The sequence below is a fragment of the Phycodurus eques genome, chromosome 4 (assembly GCF_024500275.1).
Source record: "Phycodurus eques isolate BA_2022a chromosome 4, UOR_Pequ_1.1, whole genome shotgun sequence".
Taxonomy (NCBI): Eukaryota; Metazoa; Chordata; class Actinopteri; order Syngnathiformes; family Syngnathidae; genus Phycodurus; species Phycodurus eques.
In genome coordinates, this window is record NC_084528.1 from 27,222,600 (window position 1) to 27,244,063 (window position 21,464).

The following is a 21,464-nucleotide window of genomic DNA, read 5'->3' on the forward strand; positions in this document are numbered from 1 at the left end:
GTTTAACTATGTAAATATGGAGTCAAAGTGACTGGATTATATTTGTTGTGGTTATAGGCAAGAAAAGCGTGATGAAGGTCTGACAGTTGTGATAGACAGCAGGAGACAGCAGCCCGTTCCAGCTTTGTTGTCATCGCTGTCTGAATTTCAGGTGAGCACAGACAGTGAATGTGGACTGACCCTCCAACACCCTGTAAATTTTTACCTACCTCACGTGTTCAAGCAATGCCATTCATATAACTCCTTATTACATTCAATGCTATTCCTTACAAATTTTCCTAATGTTCAACATCCCAGAAGAAGAGACACACCTTAAAGTTGTAATGACTGCACATCCAAGAGCTTCTTCTGAGAAAAGGCTGGCCTCAGGGCTAACCTGTGCTTACTTGTCTGTTTTTTAACCACATGCTGTGAGCGAGTTGGTTTCAGCCGACTTGCAAGAGCCATATGATAATGTTTTGAGTCTGACTTACTGATGCAGAGATGCTCATTCTGCAAACGCAAACAGGCATTGTAAAAATGGATTTATTAGTACCTGTCTACATGTATGAGCTGTATTGTGATATTATTCTAGGGCACTCGAGTAAATACTCTCGTTCTTTCAAGTTTTGACATTACTCTATGAGTAGTCGTCATCATTTTATAACCATAAAAATGTTCATGTGTTTTCAGACACTGGTACCAAATGCACTTTACTCAGTTCTTTTCCTGGTGGACAAGGAGGCAGCCGCCAAACCTGAAAGAGACATTGTAAACGTACAGGTGAGTAAATATACTTATTCTCACATGAATAAGTGATGCTGTGGCTGTTATTAAGTGGCTGTTTCCAGGAGATTGTCCTTGTCATTTTTCTCCCAATTCCCAATGCTCACTAAATGTTTTTTTGTTTGTTTGTTTGATGTTAACTCCTGTATCTCAGTACTGCCTTCTTTGCCCCCCTCCAAGCAGTTTCTAATATTCCTCCACCAATCTTATTATCATACGGAAGTGTATGTGACCTGAACCGGAAGAAACTGTTTTGTTTTGTTTTGCCGAATGCGGAAGTCATCACTTATCACGTTTTAATGTGATAATTTAGCATCTCCAAATGTGAAATTATCATGATATAATGTGATACACAACTTTTCTTTTTCTTGTGTGGCAGCAATACACTTCTCTACTATCATCATACATTTGGAGTCAGACATGAGGTGTGCACTGTCCTGATATTTGTGTGTTTTTCACTGCAGCCTGAGACATTGTCATCTTTGAAAGCCCTGCTGAAGCACATTGAACAGAACCAGCTCACACGCGACTTGGAGGGTACCTTCCATTACGACCACAACCACTGGATCCTCTTTAGACAGGTGATGATGGACAGAAACCAACATCATGACATACTGTATTTGCTAATTCAAATCAGACAGAGTTTGTTAGCTAACAGCGTTATTTACCAGTTTAATAAAACAAAATTTCTATAAAAATGCGAAGGAAGAAACCAATCTGGATAGAAATCCAGAAAGAGTAATATATTTGATCTTTTCGCCTTTTAAAGCACCATGTAACTACTGTATTTCTGCCACATCTGAATGCCTAGGTACAATATACTGACACAAACACACCAAAATATGCCACTGTCACTTTTATTAGAGGGATTTATCTTTTCTTTTTGACATTTGAACCACAATGAACTTCCCCTTCAACAGAAACATCATCATGCCATCCTCCATCACCCATGTAGTGGCCTGCTAAATGTTGTTTAACCCTTACAGAAAATTGAACCATTTGCCAGCAGCTGCAGCGAAGCCATTTCTTCCCTCCAGGAGTCTATCGCCACGTTAAGTGACAGTGGCAATCTGAAGACATCTGAGGTACCTGGACCTGCACTAAAAAGTCACATGCTACAAGATATTGGAAGTGAGCTCAAAAAGGATATTTTCTTTGTTTGTTTGTTTGTTTAGGAAGTGTCTCAGATGATGGAGCAGCAGAAGCATCTCATGAAGTGTGTGCTCGATGACACTCATCTAAATAGGTTACGTCTGGAAGGAGGCACCATCCTTGCGCGCATCAGGAAGGAAGAGGCCTGTGACAATGAGAGCTACAGGTACTGCTGCCGGAGAGGCCTCTTGCTTCCTCTTGATACAAACAATACCATGTTATTCATATTTTTGCTTGTCTTCAGGGACGCTGTGGATATGTTGAGTGCACTGTACAACCAAGTGGACGAAGAGGTCCATGAGCTTGTCATCCTGTCCAACAAGTCTCAGAAGGACTTGGAATGTCTCCTGGAGGTGCGCAAGTTTGACGAACAAACACAACAGGTGAGCCTTCAATGTCCCTATTGATGGCTTTATCCTTCTAAACGATAATATGGGGATAACAGGTCAATTATATTAATTTTTTTCAGGTCAAACTGTGGTTCAATGTGGAGGGAGAGAAGCATCTCATTCCTTTACATTCACTCACCTTGTCTGTCAGCAACATAAAAGAAATGAAGGAGAGCTTGGACCAATTTCTGAAAGAGTCAGTGGTAAATATCTTGACAAGAGCTGATATAATAGTAATACCAAGGAATTCAAGTGGTTCTACACTATATAGAGAACATGTATTGAGACATACCGCTGAATCATTTTTTCCTAATTTTTCATCTGAACAACAATTATGTGTCCCAACATTTTTCCACATCATGCGGATTATCTAGAAATGCAACATAATCAGTTGTCCATCTGTTGGTTAATAGCACCAGCAGAGACATGCCCTGCAGATGGTGAAAGAGTCTCTTCCTGGGTCAGTTTCCTTGGAATTCAAGCAACATCTTGTCTCCATCCTGAACACAGTGGAAAAGAGGAAGGCACAATTAGACATCCTTGGAAATCTTTACGAGTTCTATGACTCTGTAAGTGTAAAAAAAACATCTATAGCATAAAATATATTTTATTTTGGCGTACACTACCTGTAAATGTTCTGCTGCTTATTCAAGCTTTCTTTACGTACTCAGGTACTGTAGATGCCTCTATGGTAATATTATCCATGCATCCATCAATTATCACACCCACTTATTCTCACTAGGGTCGCAGGTGTGCTGGTGCCTATCTCAGCCGACTTGAGGCGGGAGGCGGGGTACACCCTGAACCAGTCACCAGCCATTTTTTACCTATTTATTGTAATCCAGCACTCCTAAGAAAGCAGTTATACAAATTAGTATGATTCTGTCTGACATGCAGAATTGAGGTACCTATAGTTTTATGATAGTCTGACTATATATTCAAGTGAATATTTTTAACAGTCCAAAATAGTGAACCCTTTTTTAAACATCCATAGGTAAATCAATGGAGGGAGCACTGCCAGGACTACGTCAGTCACCTGAACACTTCAGGTGAAGCACATTCACCTGCCGTTGTTCCGATACTGAAGGATTACTGCACCGAGGCCTCCAAGTTCTCCATGGACAACTTCAGCACACTGAATGACATGGTTCTCTCCCTGGAATGTCCTCAGCAAGTGCAACAGTGGAACACAGTGTGGCACAAATGTCAGCAGACTAAGCAGCAGCTGGAAGACACTTTGGCCCGAGCCACAAGGGCATCTTTAGACTCCATGTCCACTGAACTTACGGATGTTTTAAAGCCTGTGGAGAGCCAACTTAGTGTACCAGAGAGTAGTGAATGTGGGCTTCTACCTGAAGGTTCTACTTGCTCCAGCAGGACAGCTACGCCGCTAACTGTTGAGGACACCAAGGCGCATTCTGATGAGCCTTTCTCCAAAAGCCCCTCCGGTTCGATCTCCTCCTCCTCACGCTTCACTTTCGCCCCTGACAGCAAACTGAGCTCATCCATGTTTGATGACACGGACAGCGACTGCACTATCGATTCCACCATCTCATGCCACTCGGAGCCCATCTTCTCTGCAGCTTCCCGAGTCCGCAAGTCACCAATGAAGAAGATCATGAAGAAGACCATGAGCTACGAGCTGGCGCCGAGGGACGGCGGCCATTCAGACTCCAGCCACGTGCATGGTTACACGGGGGTGTACATCAAGGGTCTGGAGGTGGCCAATAATGTGTCTGCAGAGAAGAAGATTCAGCGACCCGACGTCATGAGCCCAGTGTTGGGACGCAGTCGCAGCATGTCCACTCCATGCAGGATCCATAACAGATACAGTGAAGGAGATGGCAAGAAACAGAGCAGGTCAGCACGCTTTTCATGATCAATATACAAATACTTTTAGAAAGGCAGCAAACCTTCATACAAAGTTCTAACATTTAGTTGAGCTAATTTACTACGGAATTATCCAAGATAGAGAGAGGTTCACGAGGGTTACGGATGAGGTATTCCAGCCTGTGGGTGGCATTAATGCTCATTTAACATGGTTGCCAAGTGCTACTACACACATTGGTTTTTTTTTCAACCCCAGAACGTTCTACTGGATCTGGTGGGTCTCTGCTCAATTTGGCCCCGATGTGTGTGAAAAGTGAAAATAAATCCCTTCATCCACACCTAGATCTGCACCAAAATTGAAAGCTTTCATTTTTGGCACAAGCAACACACCCAACCAAGCATGAAACGAAGTATCAACTCAAAATATAACCTCTAGCCTCATGGTTCCATGCTTGGCAGAGGTAAAAATCTGTATGACTTAGATATACAGTTAATACTAATACTATATGTCCCGATAAACTGCCAAATACTGGGGAGCTTTGTATACATAATTTCCACCATCTTAACACACATGCCTGGTCACTTTTTTTTTATCCTATGTGCAATGCTGTCATCTGTTATAGCGTTATCGATTAAATGTAATAAACATGGTGTCGTTCTGTTCCCCAGTAAAATGCAGCACATTGTGGACGAGATGATCTCCACCGAGAGGGAGTACGTTCGCTCTCTTACCTATGTCATTGAGCATTATTTCCCCGAGATGGAGCGTCTGGATCTGCCGCAGGATCTGCGTGGGAAACGCAGCATCATTTTCGGTAACGTGGAGAAGCTGTGGGACTTTCACAGCCAATACTTCCTCAAGGACCTAGAGTCGTGCGCCCACTCGCCGCTGTCCATCAGCAGCTGCTTTCTCCGACATGTGAGTGTGCGTAGACAAAGTCATCCTGCCCCGAGGAGGCGCACTGACAACTTACTAAGAGCTGTCAGGTTCCGTTAACAGTCATGACCTTTAGACGTCTAGATAGACAACTAAATGTGGTGTTTTCAGGGTCATGGTTTTGTTATCTCCATTGACATTTTATATGAGAGGAAACATATACAGTACCTTACACAAGGATATTCATACCAGGAGAATTACAGTGCTCTCTGTAGTCGAGACAACAAATAGCCTGTGTGATTCATTCTAAAACTATCTGAAGAGCAGGCATAGCTGTGTAGAACAACAGAATTGCACAGAGTTATTTTTCCAGGTCACAGTACATGCTTGTGAGCACTTGTTGCTAGGCAGTATTTGAGGAGTCCAAGCCCACAAAAAATCTGGCATATGCTAGCCATGGTCACTATGTGGCAACTTGGACCCAAGGGTTTCACCGCCCCTGCACAGCAGAGAAATGGCAGGGAGGGGTCTGACAGAATAAATTCAGATAAAGTTTGACATACAAAGATAAGGAAATTACGCCAAAAACACCATTAAGGATTATGAGGATCATTTATATTTGAATTACTTTAGCATAGCATAGTAAGCCTTCATTATAAATGGTGAAAACAATGTGACAGGGTATGTGCCATTTGTTGGATATGGTGGAGAACTGTACACAGTTCAGCATTGCAGTTAATAACTTTCAGATCATATGCTTTCAATGACTTACATGGTGTTTAGGAGAGCATGCTGACATGCCAGTTTACTTAATGGAGTGTTCAAACTTATTATTTGTGTGTGTGCAGGAGGATCAGTTTGGAATGTATGCCCTGTACAGCAAGAATAAGCCCCGGTCTGATTCCCTGCTCAGCAGCCATGGGAACGAATTCTTTAAGGTGCGTCTGGAAACTCTGGTAACATTCTTCACTGGGTGAAAAGGTCAGCATTGATTCACAATGGTGCAACATAAAAGTCTCGCAATGACATACTGTATAGCGGCTTAAATGAACAATGCGTTGTTATTAGCTTGTTGCACGATATGATAAATATACATACTTTTACAATACAAAATGTCTTTAAGGTAATGTGCAAAATGCGTCTCCATAACAGATGCTGGTACATCTCAGTAAATCAGTGTGCTGTAGAAAAGCGAAAATTAATTTCAGTAGCTCAATTCAAAAAGTGAAGTTCATATGATACAGATTCATGAAGCACAGGACAATACTTTTCACAAGGCCATTTCCTAAGTAATTTCTATGTTAAAAATCATTTTGATTGCTTTTTATGTAATATTATAATTTATTGAGATGCTGTATTTTTAGTTTTTGTTAGCTGAAAGCTATAAACATTAAAAATTAAAATAGCCTGAAATGAATTGAACTGCCTGGAATTAATTGAGTTTTACACGATAGTCCAATTTTTTTAGATGCCTGTGGATTAAATGAAGTTTATTTTTTAGCTCTATTAATAACACAGGCCTAATTTTGTTTGACAAGTGTATTGAAACCTTACATATCCTATCCAATTGACATACCTTACATATCATTTCCAATTATCATATCATAATTAGAAAAGGCCATTTTATACATACGGTATATACAGCGGAACCTCGATAGAGCAGACTAATGGGGGCGGGGGGGTGGTCCGATATAGCAAATTGTCTATTAAATTGAAACCCTTTTTTTGTTTGTTTGTTTGTTTGTTTTTTGAAGCCATATGCACTCATGTAACTAAACAGTATAAAATTATTGTTTTGTATGTTTTTTTTCGTGGCCTAAAACACCCAGTACAGTACAAAGTTATTGTAAATAAATATTTTAAAAAGCTTAAAAATATTTGAAAGTTTCACATTTTATCCAAACTTATCACGGCGGTATGCTTGGTCATGGTGACATTGTTGACGTACAGTACTCATCATAGGCGAGTTGCCCTCATGGGCCACGAGGAATGAGTGTGCTTCCTAGTTCCAAATCTGTTGCCAAAGGCAAACGGCTTGACCAAAATAGCATGTTCCAGACTCCAAAGACTTGTGTTTTGTACTCCTCAGAGTTACCCCACAGCCATGCCGCTCTCTCTTTGATCTACGTACAATAGATATAACCATCATCATCTGGCTGCCACGTCAGTGCGCCACATTCAACATGGCCGTAGGCACGTTTTTTGGAATTGGAACTAGTGATTTTATATCTGTCACCTGGAAATATGTCAGTCCCATTCTCTGCCTGCATTGTGCCACAGCGCCAGTAAACGACAGGGTCCAATTCTGGAACTAACAGACTTAGTCAACGCCATTTTAAGTGACAAATGGAAAAAATTTTTTGGAAACATCGTTCAGTCATGATGGTCCATTTTATCCGATACCCGTTATATCAGGATCCGTTTTATCGAGGTTCCACTGTATATATTTTTTAGATCTTTACCTAAAGCATGCTTTATTTCTGAAGCTTTATACAAACAATCAACCAACTTGTCTTAACCAGGAGAACATGACAATGACAAACAAACTGTACACATCAGTGTCGAGAACCATCTTAACCATTCTCTCACATTCCAGAATAAACAACTGGATCTGGAGGACAAGATGGATCTGGCGTCCTACCTGCTGAAGCCCATCCAGCGGATGAGTAAATATGCCCTGCTGCTGAAGGATCTCATCAAGGAGTGCGGCCAGTCACAAGCGCAAGAGCTGAGTGACCTCCGTACTGCTGAGGAGATGGTCAAGTTTCAGCTCCGCCATGGCAACGACCTGCTGGCTATGGACGCCATTCGGGGCTGTGATGTGAGCAGAAAGTGTATACACTGTATGGACAAAAGTACTGAGACACCCCTTTTCATCAGTTTCGGAATCATTAATTGGTTGGGCTTAGTTTCCTCTGAATTGTAATGTGGTGCATCGATTTATGTAACTCAAAACAGTCAGGTTTCAAATTATCTTTCCCCATTGAAATGATATCAAATGCCATTAATCCATTCCACCCCAACAAAAAACACCAACAGAAATGTTTTTAATAAGAAAAATAGCACTCTACAGTATTGTGCTTTATAAAACAAATATATAGTAATAACATAATCGAATGTAAAGAATGAAACAGTTTGTGCATCATGACAACAGTCAAAGCCGATACCTTAGCCCAGGCATCCACAATCCATTCACATATGGTGGCGCAACTTGCCCGGCGCTGCCTCCCAGTCTTAGTAAAGGTGTGTTCGCCGTCTCTCATCCATCGCAACCTCACTTTGAATGCACTGTTTACACCAATGTCCAGCGGTTGGATTTCATTGGCAGTTGCTGCGCCACGGTAGTCCTTGCGCGAATGGCGAGATGGCGGGGGGTTTTCATAAAACGAACGCACCAAGACGGACCTCCTTGAAATTGTTCGTTTTTCATGTCTTGTGCTATCGTTATTGCCTTCAGTCGGGAAATTATATGATTTCAATTTTGACTGTGATGACATGACAGTGCCCCCAGTCCATAATGGAACTCAAGAGCCCTGACCTCAACCCCATCAAGTATTTGATTGTGAGCCAGGCTCAATGGTCTCACAGAGCTACTGGATAAAAGGACAAAATGTCCACGGACAAACTCGAAACTCTTGTGGGACGCTAATGTCCCAAATGCTCTTATCCATAGTGTATTTTTTTATTTGATATCATCTTCATTTGTATACAGTAGAGTGAATTCAGCATCCCGCCAGAACTTCCATTGTTGTGTGTGACGCATGTGACCCAGGGTGTTTCCTGTGTAGGTGAACCTAAAAGAACAGGGTCAACTGCGCTGCCAGGATGAGTTCATCGTCTGGTGTGGACGAAGGAAGTACCTCCGCCACGTCTTCTTGTTTGAAGACCTCATCCTCTTCAGCAAGACCAAAAAGATAGAGGGAGGGTATGACATTTACATCTACAAACAATCCTACAAAGTAAGAGTCTTCTTTTTTTCCTTTGTCATCTCTGCTTTCAGGTACTTACTAGGCTACATAAACAGATTGTTGTTGTTGTTTTTAGACAGCAGAGATAGGTATGACTGAAAATGTTGGCGACAGCGGTCTCCGCTTTGAGATTTGGTTCCGGCGAAGGAAGTCTCAGGACACGTTCATCCTCCAAGCCAGCTCTGTGGAGGTCAAGGCGGTATGGACTTCCATCATAGGGAAGATCTTGTGGAGACAAGCACTACGAAACAGGGGTTTGTTTCTTTGTCAAGAGTACCCATTGATTGTTATTGTTTAATATTTACTTTTGCAACATTTAGTCCTAAAAAAGCTCTCTTTGTGTATTTTGGCTTGCAGAGTTGCGCATGCAGGAGATGGTATCAATGGGCATTGGAAGCAAGCCTTTCATGGACATTAAGCCCAGTGATGCAGCCATCAATGACAGAGCCATCGACTATATCATGAAGGGGTCAGGTGAGACTTAGTTATTTAGCCCACCCCCTATCATTCCTTTTTTTATTTACCCATGATGCGGTATATTTGTATTTTATTGACCTAATGCATCTCTTCTTTCTGAAACAAGAAGAACAATTGTTGTTTTTTATAACACCCTAACTTTCTTTGGTTACCTCCTTTAGCTACAAGAAAATAACAAATTTGGAAACATCTCCCAGTATGACGCAGTACAGTTCCACACCTGCAAAATGAAGCCACAATAACAGTAATCTTACGGCAATTAAAATTGCTTATTATTATATTTGTACAGGCAGAATGTTTTAATACATCTCTTTTGTTAGACAGCACAAGTAGTCATTATGATATCTGTGTAGTCCCCTCATGCTCATATTGTTTGTCAAGTCAAGTTCATGACTGTACTGTGTTAAAAAGCCCCAATTATTGTTTTTTTTTTAAACATCTGTGGAGGAAAAAAAAACACTCCATATGAAAATGCATTTGATGATTTGATGTCAACTACATACTGAACCAATAGGTGGTGCTAAATTCCAACATTAAGGCCACTTTAGCCAATCAGAAGAAGGAAAAGGCAGAAGAACCACAATGGTCAATCGAAGAAAAGGGCAAATGCAAAGTATGTACTGTATGTGTAGATTGTCAGTGAAGTGAATTTACACTGTATATCACAAAAAACAATAAGAAAAACAAAAATACAGTTGACTCATTTTTATATCTTACATACATTTATCTTTTACACTCACTAGGCTTGTAAAATTAGGATAGTTTTCTAAGTGGGACACTATCCATCAATGGGAATAGAATCGAGTTGTGCATACCATCAAGGTAATATTTTGGGGAAAACAATCTTAGCATAAAGATTTTATTCAAGTTAATTGAGCATCTAACCACCACCAGTACATCCCGCAGCCCAATACATGGACATTTTGATTAATGAAAGTATTATTCACAAATAATGTCTTAAAGCGTTTATTCTCATTCATTACCATGAGCAATATGGAAAATACCCACCCGTGCCATAATATTATACAAAACACAGCACGCTCTTGGATGATCTGGCCAGAGTTTTACAAAATTCTGTTTTAGTGCTCTATATACAAATGATCATTGTTCCAGTTACATGAAGTCCAAAGTCACAATCTGTGGGATTGCAGATTTACATGCTTTCTCGACCAATTTATATTAACAACACCTGTATGTTTGGATACAGCCTTTTTTATTTCTCCATAGAGGATAATAAAGCTTCTTCTTGAAATTCGGCCACTTTGAACACACATCCACAACGTTCTTCTTGTCCCTCACTGATTCTCATACTTTTTTGTGTCTATGTTGTGAACAGAATGTAGGACGAGAGCCTCCATCGCCGTGCCCTCGTACGAATACTCGGCTTCCATCAAGAGACCGCACTCAACCATCTCCAACAGCAGCACGTCCTCGTCCAGCAGCCAGTCGTCCTCCTCCCTGCTGGGATCGCTCAACCTCCACTTGTACTCGTCGCCCACGCACCCGCACGCTCACCCTTACCCGCTGGCCACTGTTCCCTCCTTCGCCCAGTGGCCTTACGACTGCATCGAGGAAGACGAGCTGGAGCACGACTCCGGGAGTCAACCCTCCATGCGTGAGTAGTCATTATTATTAGATTATTATTATTTTATCATTACATTATATATATATATATATATATATATATATATATATATATATATAGAGCCATATAGCCATATATATATAGCCATAAATTGGTGAGTAAAAAAGAATCTGATCATAAGACACCCATCTAGTATTTTTTATGGAAAATCTTAGGAACTACATACAAGAAAGTAAATCAAGTTTAACAATATTAACAGTTTTTTGGGAGGCCAGCCACAGACCATTATAAGTATTATTTACTGTGTTTGCTTAAAAATATGTTGAATTTCGATTACATAGGATTCTAGAGGAATTAAATAATAAATTCATATATTTTTTTTACTCAATTGAAAATGAATTTTATATTATTTAAGTCTTCTTTCTTCATCTCCACATGAGTTACCATACTACATCATTAGGGTCTGCAGGAAATTATTACAAGTGTTCTTGTGGTGCCAAACATAGAAAAGAATGGAAACTATAGGTCTAGTTCTTTTAGTCTACAGCGTTCTCTGATGCTACCATTAGAAGTGTTATGTTTCCACAACACATTGTGACACGACACCTGTTAATGCCAGATAATCAAAACATGCAAAACCACTACACACTGCCTAAACTTGCCTTGCGAGCACAAATAATGATGCCTGACTGCATTTGTCTTTATGAGTAAACGCTGTTGTGTGTTGTGTGTCAGTTACGGAGAGTTCCGAAACGTCGTCCCAGTGCACTTCCAATGACAGCGTGACCGGCCTGAGTACCCTCACCTTACCCGGACCCCCCGACGGGATCCTGGACTCGTACAACAACAACAACAACGAGGTATCCTCCTCCTCCTCCTTCCTGTGCTCGTCCATGCCGCCTTCTTCCATGGAGGCCTCCTCCATCTTCCCCAAAAGTGAAGACCTCCAAGCGCAGGGCAACAAGTTCATCACAGCAGTGAGTCTTTGCTCTACATCCTTGTCTTAAACCAGTGGTTCTTAAACTCTTTACACCAAGAAACGCCAAAAATAATACTTAGTAAAACAACCGTCCTGACCGATATTAGAATACAGTTGTGTAGTATGCATTAGTGTTCATCAAAAACAAGGCAGACGCTTGATTCTTAAAAAAAGTGTTTGTAATATTATTTAACGCCATTGTAACATTATGCTCATTAAATGCACCCAAATATAGGAAGATTCAATAAAAACTGTACTTAAGTAATGATTAATTTAAACATAAGCTAAATAAAATTGTACCTAAATAATTGTTTGAAAAAAATCACTTCTAAAAGATGAAATATAATTGTGTTGTACTTCAAAGTTAAATACAACTGAACTGTGCTTAACAAATGTACTGTACTGGATTTTTTTATTTAAATACTTAAACCACTACCATTCTGCACAGTTTCAACATTTAATTCAGTGATTCTTTCACGTACCACGAAAGGGAGCCTGCCTACCCCTAGTGGCACTCATATCGCACTTTAATTGAGAATCACTGTGAATTAAACCATTGATATTACCAGCGCTCTTTTATACTGTCCATAGTTTTTTTTCTATATGCAGCAGACATACTATTTATTATTTTGTGTATTCTCTTTGTCAGCTATCAGAAAATACTTCATTGGTTTATAGGTGTTTATAGGTAATATCTTGGAAAACCCAATTTAATTCAGTAGTTCAGTCCAAAAAGGGAAACAGAGATTCTCTACACATAACGATTGGAATATTTCATGATTTTTTTTTCTCAATAATTTGATGATTATAGCTAAGAGATCATGAAAACTCCAAATTCACAATCTCCAAAAAATAGAATTTTACTTCTATATTAAAAATAATTTTTCAAAATTATTTTTAATATAGAAGTTAGGAGAGAATGATATTATTATTCTGTGTGTAACAAATCTGTATATTGTATGTTTTACCCTTTGAATTGAACTACTTACTGAAATAAATGAACTTTTATACAATAGTCAAATGTATTGAGATACACCTGTAGTTAGTTATACCTCATAATCAATATTTAGGTCATTATTGGCTAGTTACCTTTTCATCAAGAAAGATTTATTGCTAATCTGAGCCTGGCCATCATCTTTTGTGTCCTCTTCAAAAATCATACTGTTGGGAGTGTGTGGTAGTAATTTCAGAATTTTTAAAAATGCCTCGCTAATGAATTTGCTATTTCAGGAACATAGCCTATATAAAACAATAGAGAAAAAAATAGATATACAGTATTAGTCAAACATTTTTATGTATGGTGTCATTCAAAAGCATGAGGGAATGTGCATAAATATTAAAATGAGCAACATAAACAAGCAGCATTTATCACATTCAATAAAACAATAAAAGTGTAAGATACTGGGACTACTGTTTGTCATATTTTAACCAATACCAGCAGCTGTTGGTGATTTATTTTTCGTTTATTTTTTTATCTAAAATAGTTTTTGTACCCAATGTTTTGGAACAGTTTTTTTTTTTTTTTTTTTTTTTTTAGTGATTGCATTTACATCAATACTCCATGAATTTGCTGTTTGCACTGAGAAGAAAAAGTAGCTATAATGTAATCATTTTGGTGCTCCATATCATCTTTGTAATTTTTTTTTCTTCTAGCATAATCAACGATAAAAAATAACTTAGGTAAAAATTTGTTTCACACAAACGCCAGATAAAATGAAAGTAGGCCTATTATGTTTGATTATAAGATTTCAAGTCTTACCATAAATTTTATTGGCTGATTGGCTGGGAGTAATCATATGCTTGTCCTGCCTTTTATTGAGGTGTGCAGCATCCTTTTTGACTGACATTTGAATTACAAATATATATATATATATATATCCTCCCTTGCCCTAACAGAAAGAAAGAAGAATCGATAATAACCTTCATTGAGCGGCTTTAAGGACAAGCAGTAGGTAATAGTTCCGTTTAAAAATTCCACTGTTTGCCGTTTTGTTTTTGCCAGAGCCAGAATTCTCATATAGCAGTAGGCCTGTCTACAGTGGTGTGACTAAAGCTTAGCTCAGTAAGTATACAGCGTCACCATTGTGGCCGTGTTAACATTCTGTTCAACCACCGTGACGACGACACATGGCCTTGTTACTAATACCCTATGTCTGAAAATGATGCATGGTCGTGTGGGTTTGAGGGCTGTGCTCCTATTGGGTGTTTTACTTGCCTGTCATTTCTCCCTCCACCGTTGTCATTTTGGAATGATTCTATGTGTGAACACATGCATGCTCTTGAATGCACGCAGTGATTGCCTTTTTGAAGGTAAAGTGGATATCAAAAGTCTACACATCCCTGTTTGAATGCCAGGTTTCTATGATATGAAAATGTGGGCCCAAGATAAATCATTTAAAAACAATTTCGTTTAAAAACAAAAATATTTTGTTATGGTCTAATAACACCAAGGTAGAACTTTTGGGCCATAATTCCAAAAAGCATATTTTGCACAAACACAACACTGTTCATCATCAAAAGAACAAGAATTTATACAAGGTGGAGGGAATTATGAACAGTTCAAAATAGCAGTCAGTGTTAGTGTTGAAAAGGGGAACAAAATGTCAGGAAATGTCAACAAGAACATCTGAACTTTTGGGGTTACTCGAAGACACTTTTAATGGTGGCAGGTGTGTGCCGACTCCCCTTTAACACTAGCTTGAATGCGATTTTTTTTTAACACATCCCCAATTATAAGAGGGTGTGCACACTTCTGCAACCGCATTATCTCAGTTGTTTATTAAGTACATACCCTCGCAAAAAGATATCTTTTTTTCCAATAGTGTATGAATGTTATGTCACAATAATGGTGGGAAAAGTTATGAAATGATTTATCTTGGTCTCATTTTTTATACCCCAAAAACTGGCATTTGAACAGGGACGTGTAGACTTTTTTTTAAATGCACAGTAGTATTTTTGCTGTCTTTTACTTAAAAAGTCACCGCAGCCTGTTTTACAATGTTTAAATGGACCCCTGCATGCTAACTCCAGTTGAATATTAAGATGCATAGAATTGTTTTCCTTCCTCAAATGTTTCCTTTTTCCTTTGCAGCTGTGAAGTCCCAGCGAAGAGCAAAATTCCAACGGAGACATGATACAACATTCTATCGAAATCAATTGAACATTCTCAGAAAAAAAGACAAAAAATATATATATATATACATACACTACCATGATGGTACTCATGTGGTTTGTAACATTTCCCTAATGAATGAACGTATGAATCTGTGTTTATATTGTAGATGTTTTTTGTTGTAATTATTATTATTATTGTGTAATTTACAAATAGCTGGCAGATCAATGCAGAAAAGAATTGCCACGTTATTACTTTTGTTTGTTGTCCAGCCTTGTGAGACTTGTACAGATGATTAAAAAAGTTTGTATTAAAAAAAAAAAAAAGTCATTGTATTTGTTATTTCCACTTATAGTTGAGAGTTGTTGCAAAATGGTCTGTAATATTGTGAAAGGCCAGCAGATACACAAAAAGCACTATGGTAACCACAACATAGCGCTTCACAAAGAGGTGTGGGGGAGGGGCTCTTTTTCCTTTGAAGGCACACATTAACCACAACTTTGTTTGTTTTTTTTACTCCCCTAAAGGTTGACATGGGGGGGTCTTTAAGCTGTCCTCAAAATTCAAATATTTGTTTGCAAATAGGTTTAATTATTCAACTGGGCATGTTTCTCTTTGGAGATCCACAGGCAGAGAATTATAGTGAGCAAAAGCTGAAGTCCCAACATCAAAAGTTCCAGCACCTCCATCTATGAAGACATTTTTCGAGGGCAGGAATAAATAATTTTTTCATTTTATTTGTTTGCATTATAACTCTTACCTTTAAATATTGTTCATAGTTTTGATCCCATTGCATCAAGTCAGTGCTTATCAAGGCAACAGCAACTAATGCCACAATGATACAGGCTCTGTTTATTGTAACCGACACCTGAAAAAAATGCGGGGCATTATTAAAATAAAATGAAGGAAGGAAGTATCTCAGGATGAGCGGTGTAGAAAATGGATGGATATCAGCTTGCAGTGTAATATGGCTTACTTACAGTTAGTAAAACTGGATATCTCAGCAGCATGCTGGAAACAACTCCTGCGATTATGAACTGAAAAGAATTTCGAATTATTGTGGAAGAAATATTTAAAATTAAATAAAAATGAAAAATATTTCTTACAAGGGTCCCGGTCACGTGAGAAACTCTGAACAGCGTGACTAGGAACTGATTCATCACCATGCTTACAGCAAATGTAAGACCAATTCCAATGCTGAGTAGTCCACTGACAACCTGCAGGGACTGCCATGATAGATCCACAATCAATTATGATAAATATTTGTATATGAAAATACATGAAATACTGCAATATGGTGAGAAAATTAGGATATAACATTGTGTGCACCTAAATTAACTTTAAGTCATACATTTCATTCATTTGTTGATTAAAAACATCCATGTACCTGTTTAAAATTACATTTCTCGGCATTCACTTTTGTTTCAATATAAAACAAGGTCAGTTTACAATGCATGCAAAACTTTTTTTTTTTTTTTTTTTTTTTTACAATTTAAGAAGAAAACCACAAGAACCAAACAGAGTTTCCTGTTGCTGACTTTAAAACAGGCTGGACATCCTTTGACTATACACCGCAAAACTTCTGTCTTTGTTTTTTGTTTTTTTGTCTGTTTTTGTATGTACATAAGGGTCATTTTCATAACATTTTATTAATAATGGTAATGACACGTAAAGTAAATCTAATTTTAAAAAGTTATTGATGATTTGAACTTTTAGGGTTTCATAGTAAAGGCAATCTTTATTGACAGAGCAAATGGTGGTGGCCTACTGAAATACACTTCTTGCATAATTGAAAAGACAGACAAACAAAAGACTAAAGACAATGAGCTTCATAAATATCATCTGAGTTGCACAATTGACGTGTTGCCCTTCAAACTCTGCGGGTACAAGTGCATAAATGATCCTAACTACTCATTAAACCCGACACACGCTTGTCTTTATACAATCGTAATAACAGGAAAGACATGCAATAGTTCCGACACTTTCACAAATTCATACATATTCATTCATATCTCAGAAATACCGTCAGTTACTGTATGTTGCTGTCTGCTATTGTGTGAATGCAAAATGGGTGCCTCGTCCTGGCACACAAACACACACGTAGACCTGGCATCTGTAAAGCTGACATTCACGGTGCAGTTTGCTACTAACAAAGCTCCACTACAATTTGAGCTCAGTCTGACCGAATACATTCTGTGACATTTCTGGTGTATGTTGTGGTACATGCTGGTGGGCCTCACCCCCAGCACAGAAGTCAAGGTGCCGTTCTGGTCCTCGCTGAACTTTGTGGCCTGGTATCGAACCATCCGAGGCCATTTCTGAGCGTCTTGGCACTGGCATTGGTCATCTTCTTGGATGTCCATTTTAACATCTGCACAAGCCATGCTGCACTCACCTGCAAGTAATGTGATCAAATCCATGTTTATATACGAGCGCGTAGATATTTTTGTTTGTTTTGTATTAATCATAAGGTTATAAAAGGTGTCGGGCATATTTGCTGAGAACTAGAAGTCAAAATAATTGCTAAATATGAAGACATTTATGCTGTACAATTAAAGGCACAGTGTCACGATCAATAAATAAACTCAGTAGCATTTCGATGCTATCAGCTCTGAAACTGAGGGCTGCCTTTTGGGTGATTAATGCGAAGGGCTACCAGTCTCATAGACACTTCTGAAATAACAAATTCGCTCAAATTCCATTTAATTATATGTTACCAAGAATCGTCAATTATATTCATCGATGTAAAGACACTGATCACATTAATTATTTCTCACAATAATTATCAGCAGTGATTCGACAATATAGGAAACAGATTAACATCAAAATGCGACATTTTCTCCAAAGCTCCGCAAGTGTTTATGTTTTTTAAATGATCACTTCTACAACATGTACAGTTTGTATTGCTGAACTTTCCGAGCACTGTCTGCTGCTGAGGGCAAACTAATGGGAAAAAGGGGGACATTGATATGATCAGGGAGCTTCTTTTTAACTGTAAATGAAATGTTCGATTTAACTGATATTTTCTTGGCGACTGGTTCCACATTTGCATTTTGTTGAATTATTGTATTATTTATGGTTATGTTACAATACTTCTTTTATATTATGATCCATTTTATTGTATGTTATATTGTAAATTAATCATTACATTTTATATACACAATTATTATACATAGTATACACGTATACACTATTACATCTTACTTTATTTTTTTTTATGTTCAACAATTTTCTTGTGATATTGTTCTACTAGTACTTGATATTCTCATCTCTTTGATAATACATTACATTATATCATTATATTGTTTCATAGATTATAAATTATGACATTGCATGTACAGTACATGTAATGTAAACGTATATATGTCCTCAATTAATTACCTTGTGATATTGTATTTCTTGAGATATATATTTTTGTGTTCATCACACAATACAATTGAATATCGACAAGAAAGTAATCGTAAAAGGTCTCGTTTTCATTTTTGAGCAGACGTGCAGGTTTGTATATATTTGACATCTCATTATAATAATTGCTTCACAGTACAGTCAACGCAAGCTCATCAAATCGTTGCTGTTTAACTGAGCCATCATTTGATAAGAAGCCTAGCGTTGTAAAAACTTGAGCTCCAGGCTTCCACCAGTGATTGTTGGATAAGAAAAGTGTGCAGGTTCTTACCGTGAATGTCAAAATGTGCTTGTCTCTCCAACAAGCGCCTTTCTCAAGTAGAATTCTCGAGAAGACGTGACAAAGAGGTGACACTTGTCACTTCCTCACTCGGCCGACACTTGGCTGCACGATCATCCTCGGTGGCTCTTGGCTAAAAGGCTGCATTTTATGGTATGTACTGTATCACCTCACTTCAAAACGTGATTTGGAGTTAAATAAGTATCTAGATTTTTTTGTGTGTCTTTTTTTTTAAAGGTTTCAACTGGCTGTATTAGTTCTGTGTGTATGAGAGGGTCATCATCAACTTCATTTCCCTGCTAAACTCATTGGAGGAACATCAGGTTAACGTAAATGCAGTAGGTTGCTTATAGTGGATTCACACCGGAACATCACCGATTGGGTTTGACCGGATCTTCCACGTTCCAGAAGGACGATGGGAAAGACATTCGTGTGCGATGACTCCATGATCATCAATATTTGCATCGGGAAGGACAGTGAAGGACGCGGCCTTGCGATGATGCCCCGAGAGTTTAGCTGTGTGTTCCAAGACATGTTCAAGGTTTTTGCTTACAACGGATTCCCAAAACCTCTTGGGGTAAGTGGATATCTTGCGAGGATAAAAGAGCAATACTACTCGCGTTTAATGATTATTCAGAAAATACCAGGCACGTGCACACATGCACCCCATGTGGTGCTCAAGCACCAGCCCTTTTGCCCTGTGATGCAAAAAGTACTGTTTTTGCTAGCAGTGCTTCACAACTTTTTTTTTTTTTTTTGTATAGGCAGCACAATGTCTTGCTGGAGTGTTAATTATCACTCTGAATCTGATGATCCATCAGGGATACATTAAAATGCTTGTCATCTTTCCGGGCATTCTGGTGAATACCCTTTCATTCTAATCCTATGTTGCTTTGGATTGGAAATGACAATGTGCGCTAATGTTATTTATTTCATTAATGTTTTATCAATCTTAGTTTGTGCTCTGTGGAATACTGACCTATGCGGCAGGACATGTTCCCAACATGCGTGTGGTAAGTGGCCTCTCGGGAAAATTGCCTTCAAATGTGTTGTTTTAAAAAAGTGTTGCTTTGGATGCCAAATAGGATTTCTTTCCTTTTTTTTTTCCATGGGTTTGTGCACTTGAGTATTTTTCTTTCACTTCTAGACCAAGGTAGCATTCTGTCTGAACATCATCTGCTTCCTGTGTTCCGCTGTGTCACTTTGTCTCTCCGTGCTCGACCTCCACTCATTTCAGAGGTTTACATCATCCAAGCTCGAGGTGAGTTCCATATTGGAAACATTTACTTCTGGGTGGGAGGCTCCAAATGAACATTGAGCTCTTTCTTTTCCACAGCTTCATACAGGAATCAAGGCGACGGTTGTGTGCCTGCTTGCGATGGAAAGCTTTATTACTTTATTTCTTATCTACTGGCAGAGTAAAGCTGTTTGCAGACAACATTTCAACACTCTGGTATGTTGCCTCCTCTATGATGCACTGCACCTCCAAAACAATAAAATTAATGATGAGCACTTTTCCCCGCAGCCCATTGTCCAGCTAAAACAAGAGAACTGAACAGGCTGATGCAACTAAACAACCCAAAAAGATCAACTGACTGTTTTTTCGTAAAATTATGAACACATCAATGTTGTTTACCCTAATCTACAATATATATGAATGTATATGGCGCCCTTTATTCATATTACGTTGGTTAATAACTTCTTGGGAAAGTTGTGTTTGTCTTTGTATACTTACTGTTTGTATATGAATGTAACTATTTGAAATTGTCTGATCATTCAAAACTAAAAAAAAAAATATTATAGAACCCGGCATTGCCTCATACTGTATGTACAATGTTAGATGCAATTGATTCAGATTTTTTTAATTTACATATAGTGTTACAGTATACTGTATGTTTTTGCACATTTTCCTCAAATTAGTGGCCTTCACTCTGATTGAAGCCACGTCCCAATTAATGACAAAATCGCAGCACCTCAGACAACTCCATAATACAATATAGTATTCTGCGTAAGCATAAGAATACACAATATAATGTGTATTCTTATGCTATATTAGCCATCCATCCATCCATTTTCTATACCCCTGATTTTGACTGACTCTGAGGGTCTTCAATTAATCCACCCTGCATGTTTTGGGAATTTGGGAGACAGCCGAAGAACCCGGAGAAAACACCCGCAAGCACAGAGAGATCATGCAAACGCCACACACGTCATTCATGTTTAGCACTTGGCTCCAGCTACGGTTGTTTTTAAAGTGCCACATTAATACAATTTGGTTTAGTTTTATCTGTAGTTTAATTTAAATACATTTTAAAATTATAAATGTACATTTTTGTATTTTAATAATGACAATAAATCAACACAAAATAATTAAATATATTTGATCTAAAACATGTTTGTGTGTGTGTGTGTGGGGCGGGGGGGGGGGTAGGTTAAATTAAATTAAATTAAATTAATCCAACCAAAAGGACACGCCTCTTGATAATGTATGAATGCTCGGTGGGCCGATTAACGTACAGATCGGGCCGTATTTGGCCAGCGCGCCATACTTGACCCACCGCTGGTTTCCAAGTTTATGTTTGTCATGCGAAGCAATAAATGAACACTCGAGGGAGACAAACACTAAGAAACCCCAAGGCGGGTCA

General features: G+C 38.6%; 3 protein-coding genes across 6 annotated transcripts in view; 2 read left to right on the top strand and 1 right to left on the bottom strand.

The window, feature by feature from the left end:
• Positions 1-15,583, top strand: part of zgc:158766 (uncharacterized protein LOC100009641 homolog) — a 28,339-nt gene extending 12,756 nt beyond the window's left edge. Inside the window, exons 6-24 of one of the 2 annotated variants that reach the window (XM_061674923.1) lie at positions 58-151; positions 673-762; positions 1,230-1,346; positions 1,752-1,850; positions 1,941-2,083; positions 2,162-2,300; positions 2,387-2,509; positions 2,720-2,875; positions 3,301-4,166; positions 4,806-5,055; positions 5,862-5,951; positions 7,610-7,834; positions 8,802-8,972; positions 9,058-9,235; positions 9,339-9,455; positions 10,795-11,073; positions 11,779-12,020; positions 14,025-14,084; positions 15,114-15,583. In XM_061674923.1, coding sequence (XP_061530907.1) covers positions 58-151; positions 673-762; positions 1,230-1,346; positions 1,752-1,850; positions 1,941-2,083; positions 2,162-2,300; positions 2,387-2,509; positions 2,720-2,875; positions 3,301-4,166; positions 4,806-5,055; positions 5,862-5,951; positions 7,610-7,834; positions 8,802-8,972; positions 9,058-9,235; positions 9,339-9,455; positions 10,795-11,073; positions 11,779-12,020; positions 14,025-14,069 — 3,424 coding nt within the window. In that variant the 3' untranslated portion in view covers positions 14,070-14,084; positions 15,114-15,583. The remainder of the gene's footprint in view (positions 1-57; positions 152-672; positions 763-1,229; positions 1,347-1,751; positions 1,851-1,940; positions 2,084-2,161; positions 2,301-2,386; positions 2,510-2,719; positions 2,876-3,300; positions 4,167-4,805; positions 5,056-5,861; positions 5,952-7,609; positions 7,835-8,801; positions 8,973-9,057; positions 9,236-9,338; positions 9,456-10,794; positions 11,074-11,778; positions 12,021-14,024; positions 14,085-15,113) is intronic. The other variant, XM_061674924.1, reaches the window with a different exon arrangement.
• On the bottom strand, positions 13,071-18,893 carry si:ch211-269k10.4 (uncharacterized protein LOC100150242 homolog). The gene is made up of 6 exons (XM_061674929.1): positions 18,811-18,893; positions 17,375-17,529; positions 16,241-16,360; positions 16,115-16,171; positions 15,895-16,002; positions 13,071-15,823 (listed from the first exon to the last, which is right to left on the bottom strand). Exons 2-6 carry the CDS (start codon positions 17,516-17,518, stop codon positions 15,722-15,724), a joined length of 531 nt encoding a protein of 176 aa, XP_061530913.1. The 5' UTR covers positions 17,519-17,529; positions 18,811-18,893; the 3' UTR covers positions 13,071-15,721.
• On the top strand, positions 18,865-21,171 carry LOC133401677 (uncharacterized). 3 transcript variants are annotated; one of them, XM_061674925.1, is made up of 8 exons: positions 18,865-18,972; positions 19,057-19,148; positions 19,228-19,396; positions 19,584-19,679; positions 19,776-19,832; positions 19,967-20,080; positions 20,156-20,272; positions 20,345-21,171. In XM_061674925.1, the coding sequence occupies exons 3-8, from the start codon at positions 19,235-19,237 to the stop codon at positions 20,372-20,374; spliced, it is 576 nt and encodes a 191-aa protein (XP_061530909.1). In that variant the 5' UTR covers positions 18,865-18,972; positions 19,057-19,148; positions 19,228-19,234; the 3' UTR covers positions 20,375-21,171. The 3 variants fall into 3 exon arrangements, with proteins under 3 accessions (XP_061530909.1, XP_061530910.1, XP_061530911.1); XM_061674926.1 differs by having other exon boundaries at positions 19,057-19,396; positions 20,057-20,080; XM_061674927.1 differs by lacking the exon at positions 19,584-19,679 and having other exon boundaries at positions 19,057-19,396.
• The last annotated feature ends 293 nt before the right edge of the window (positions 21,172-21,464 follow it).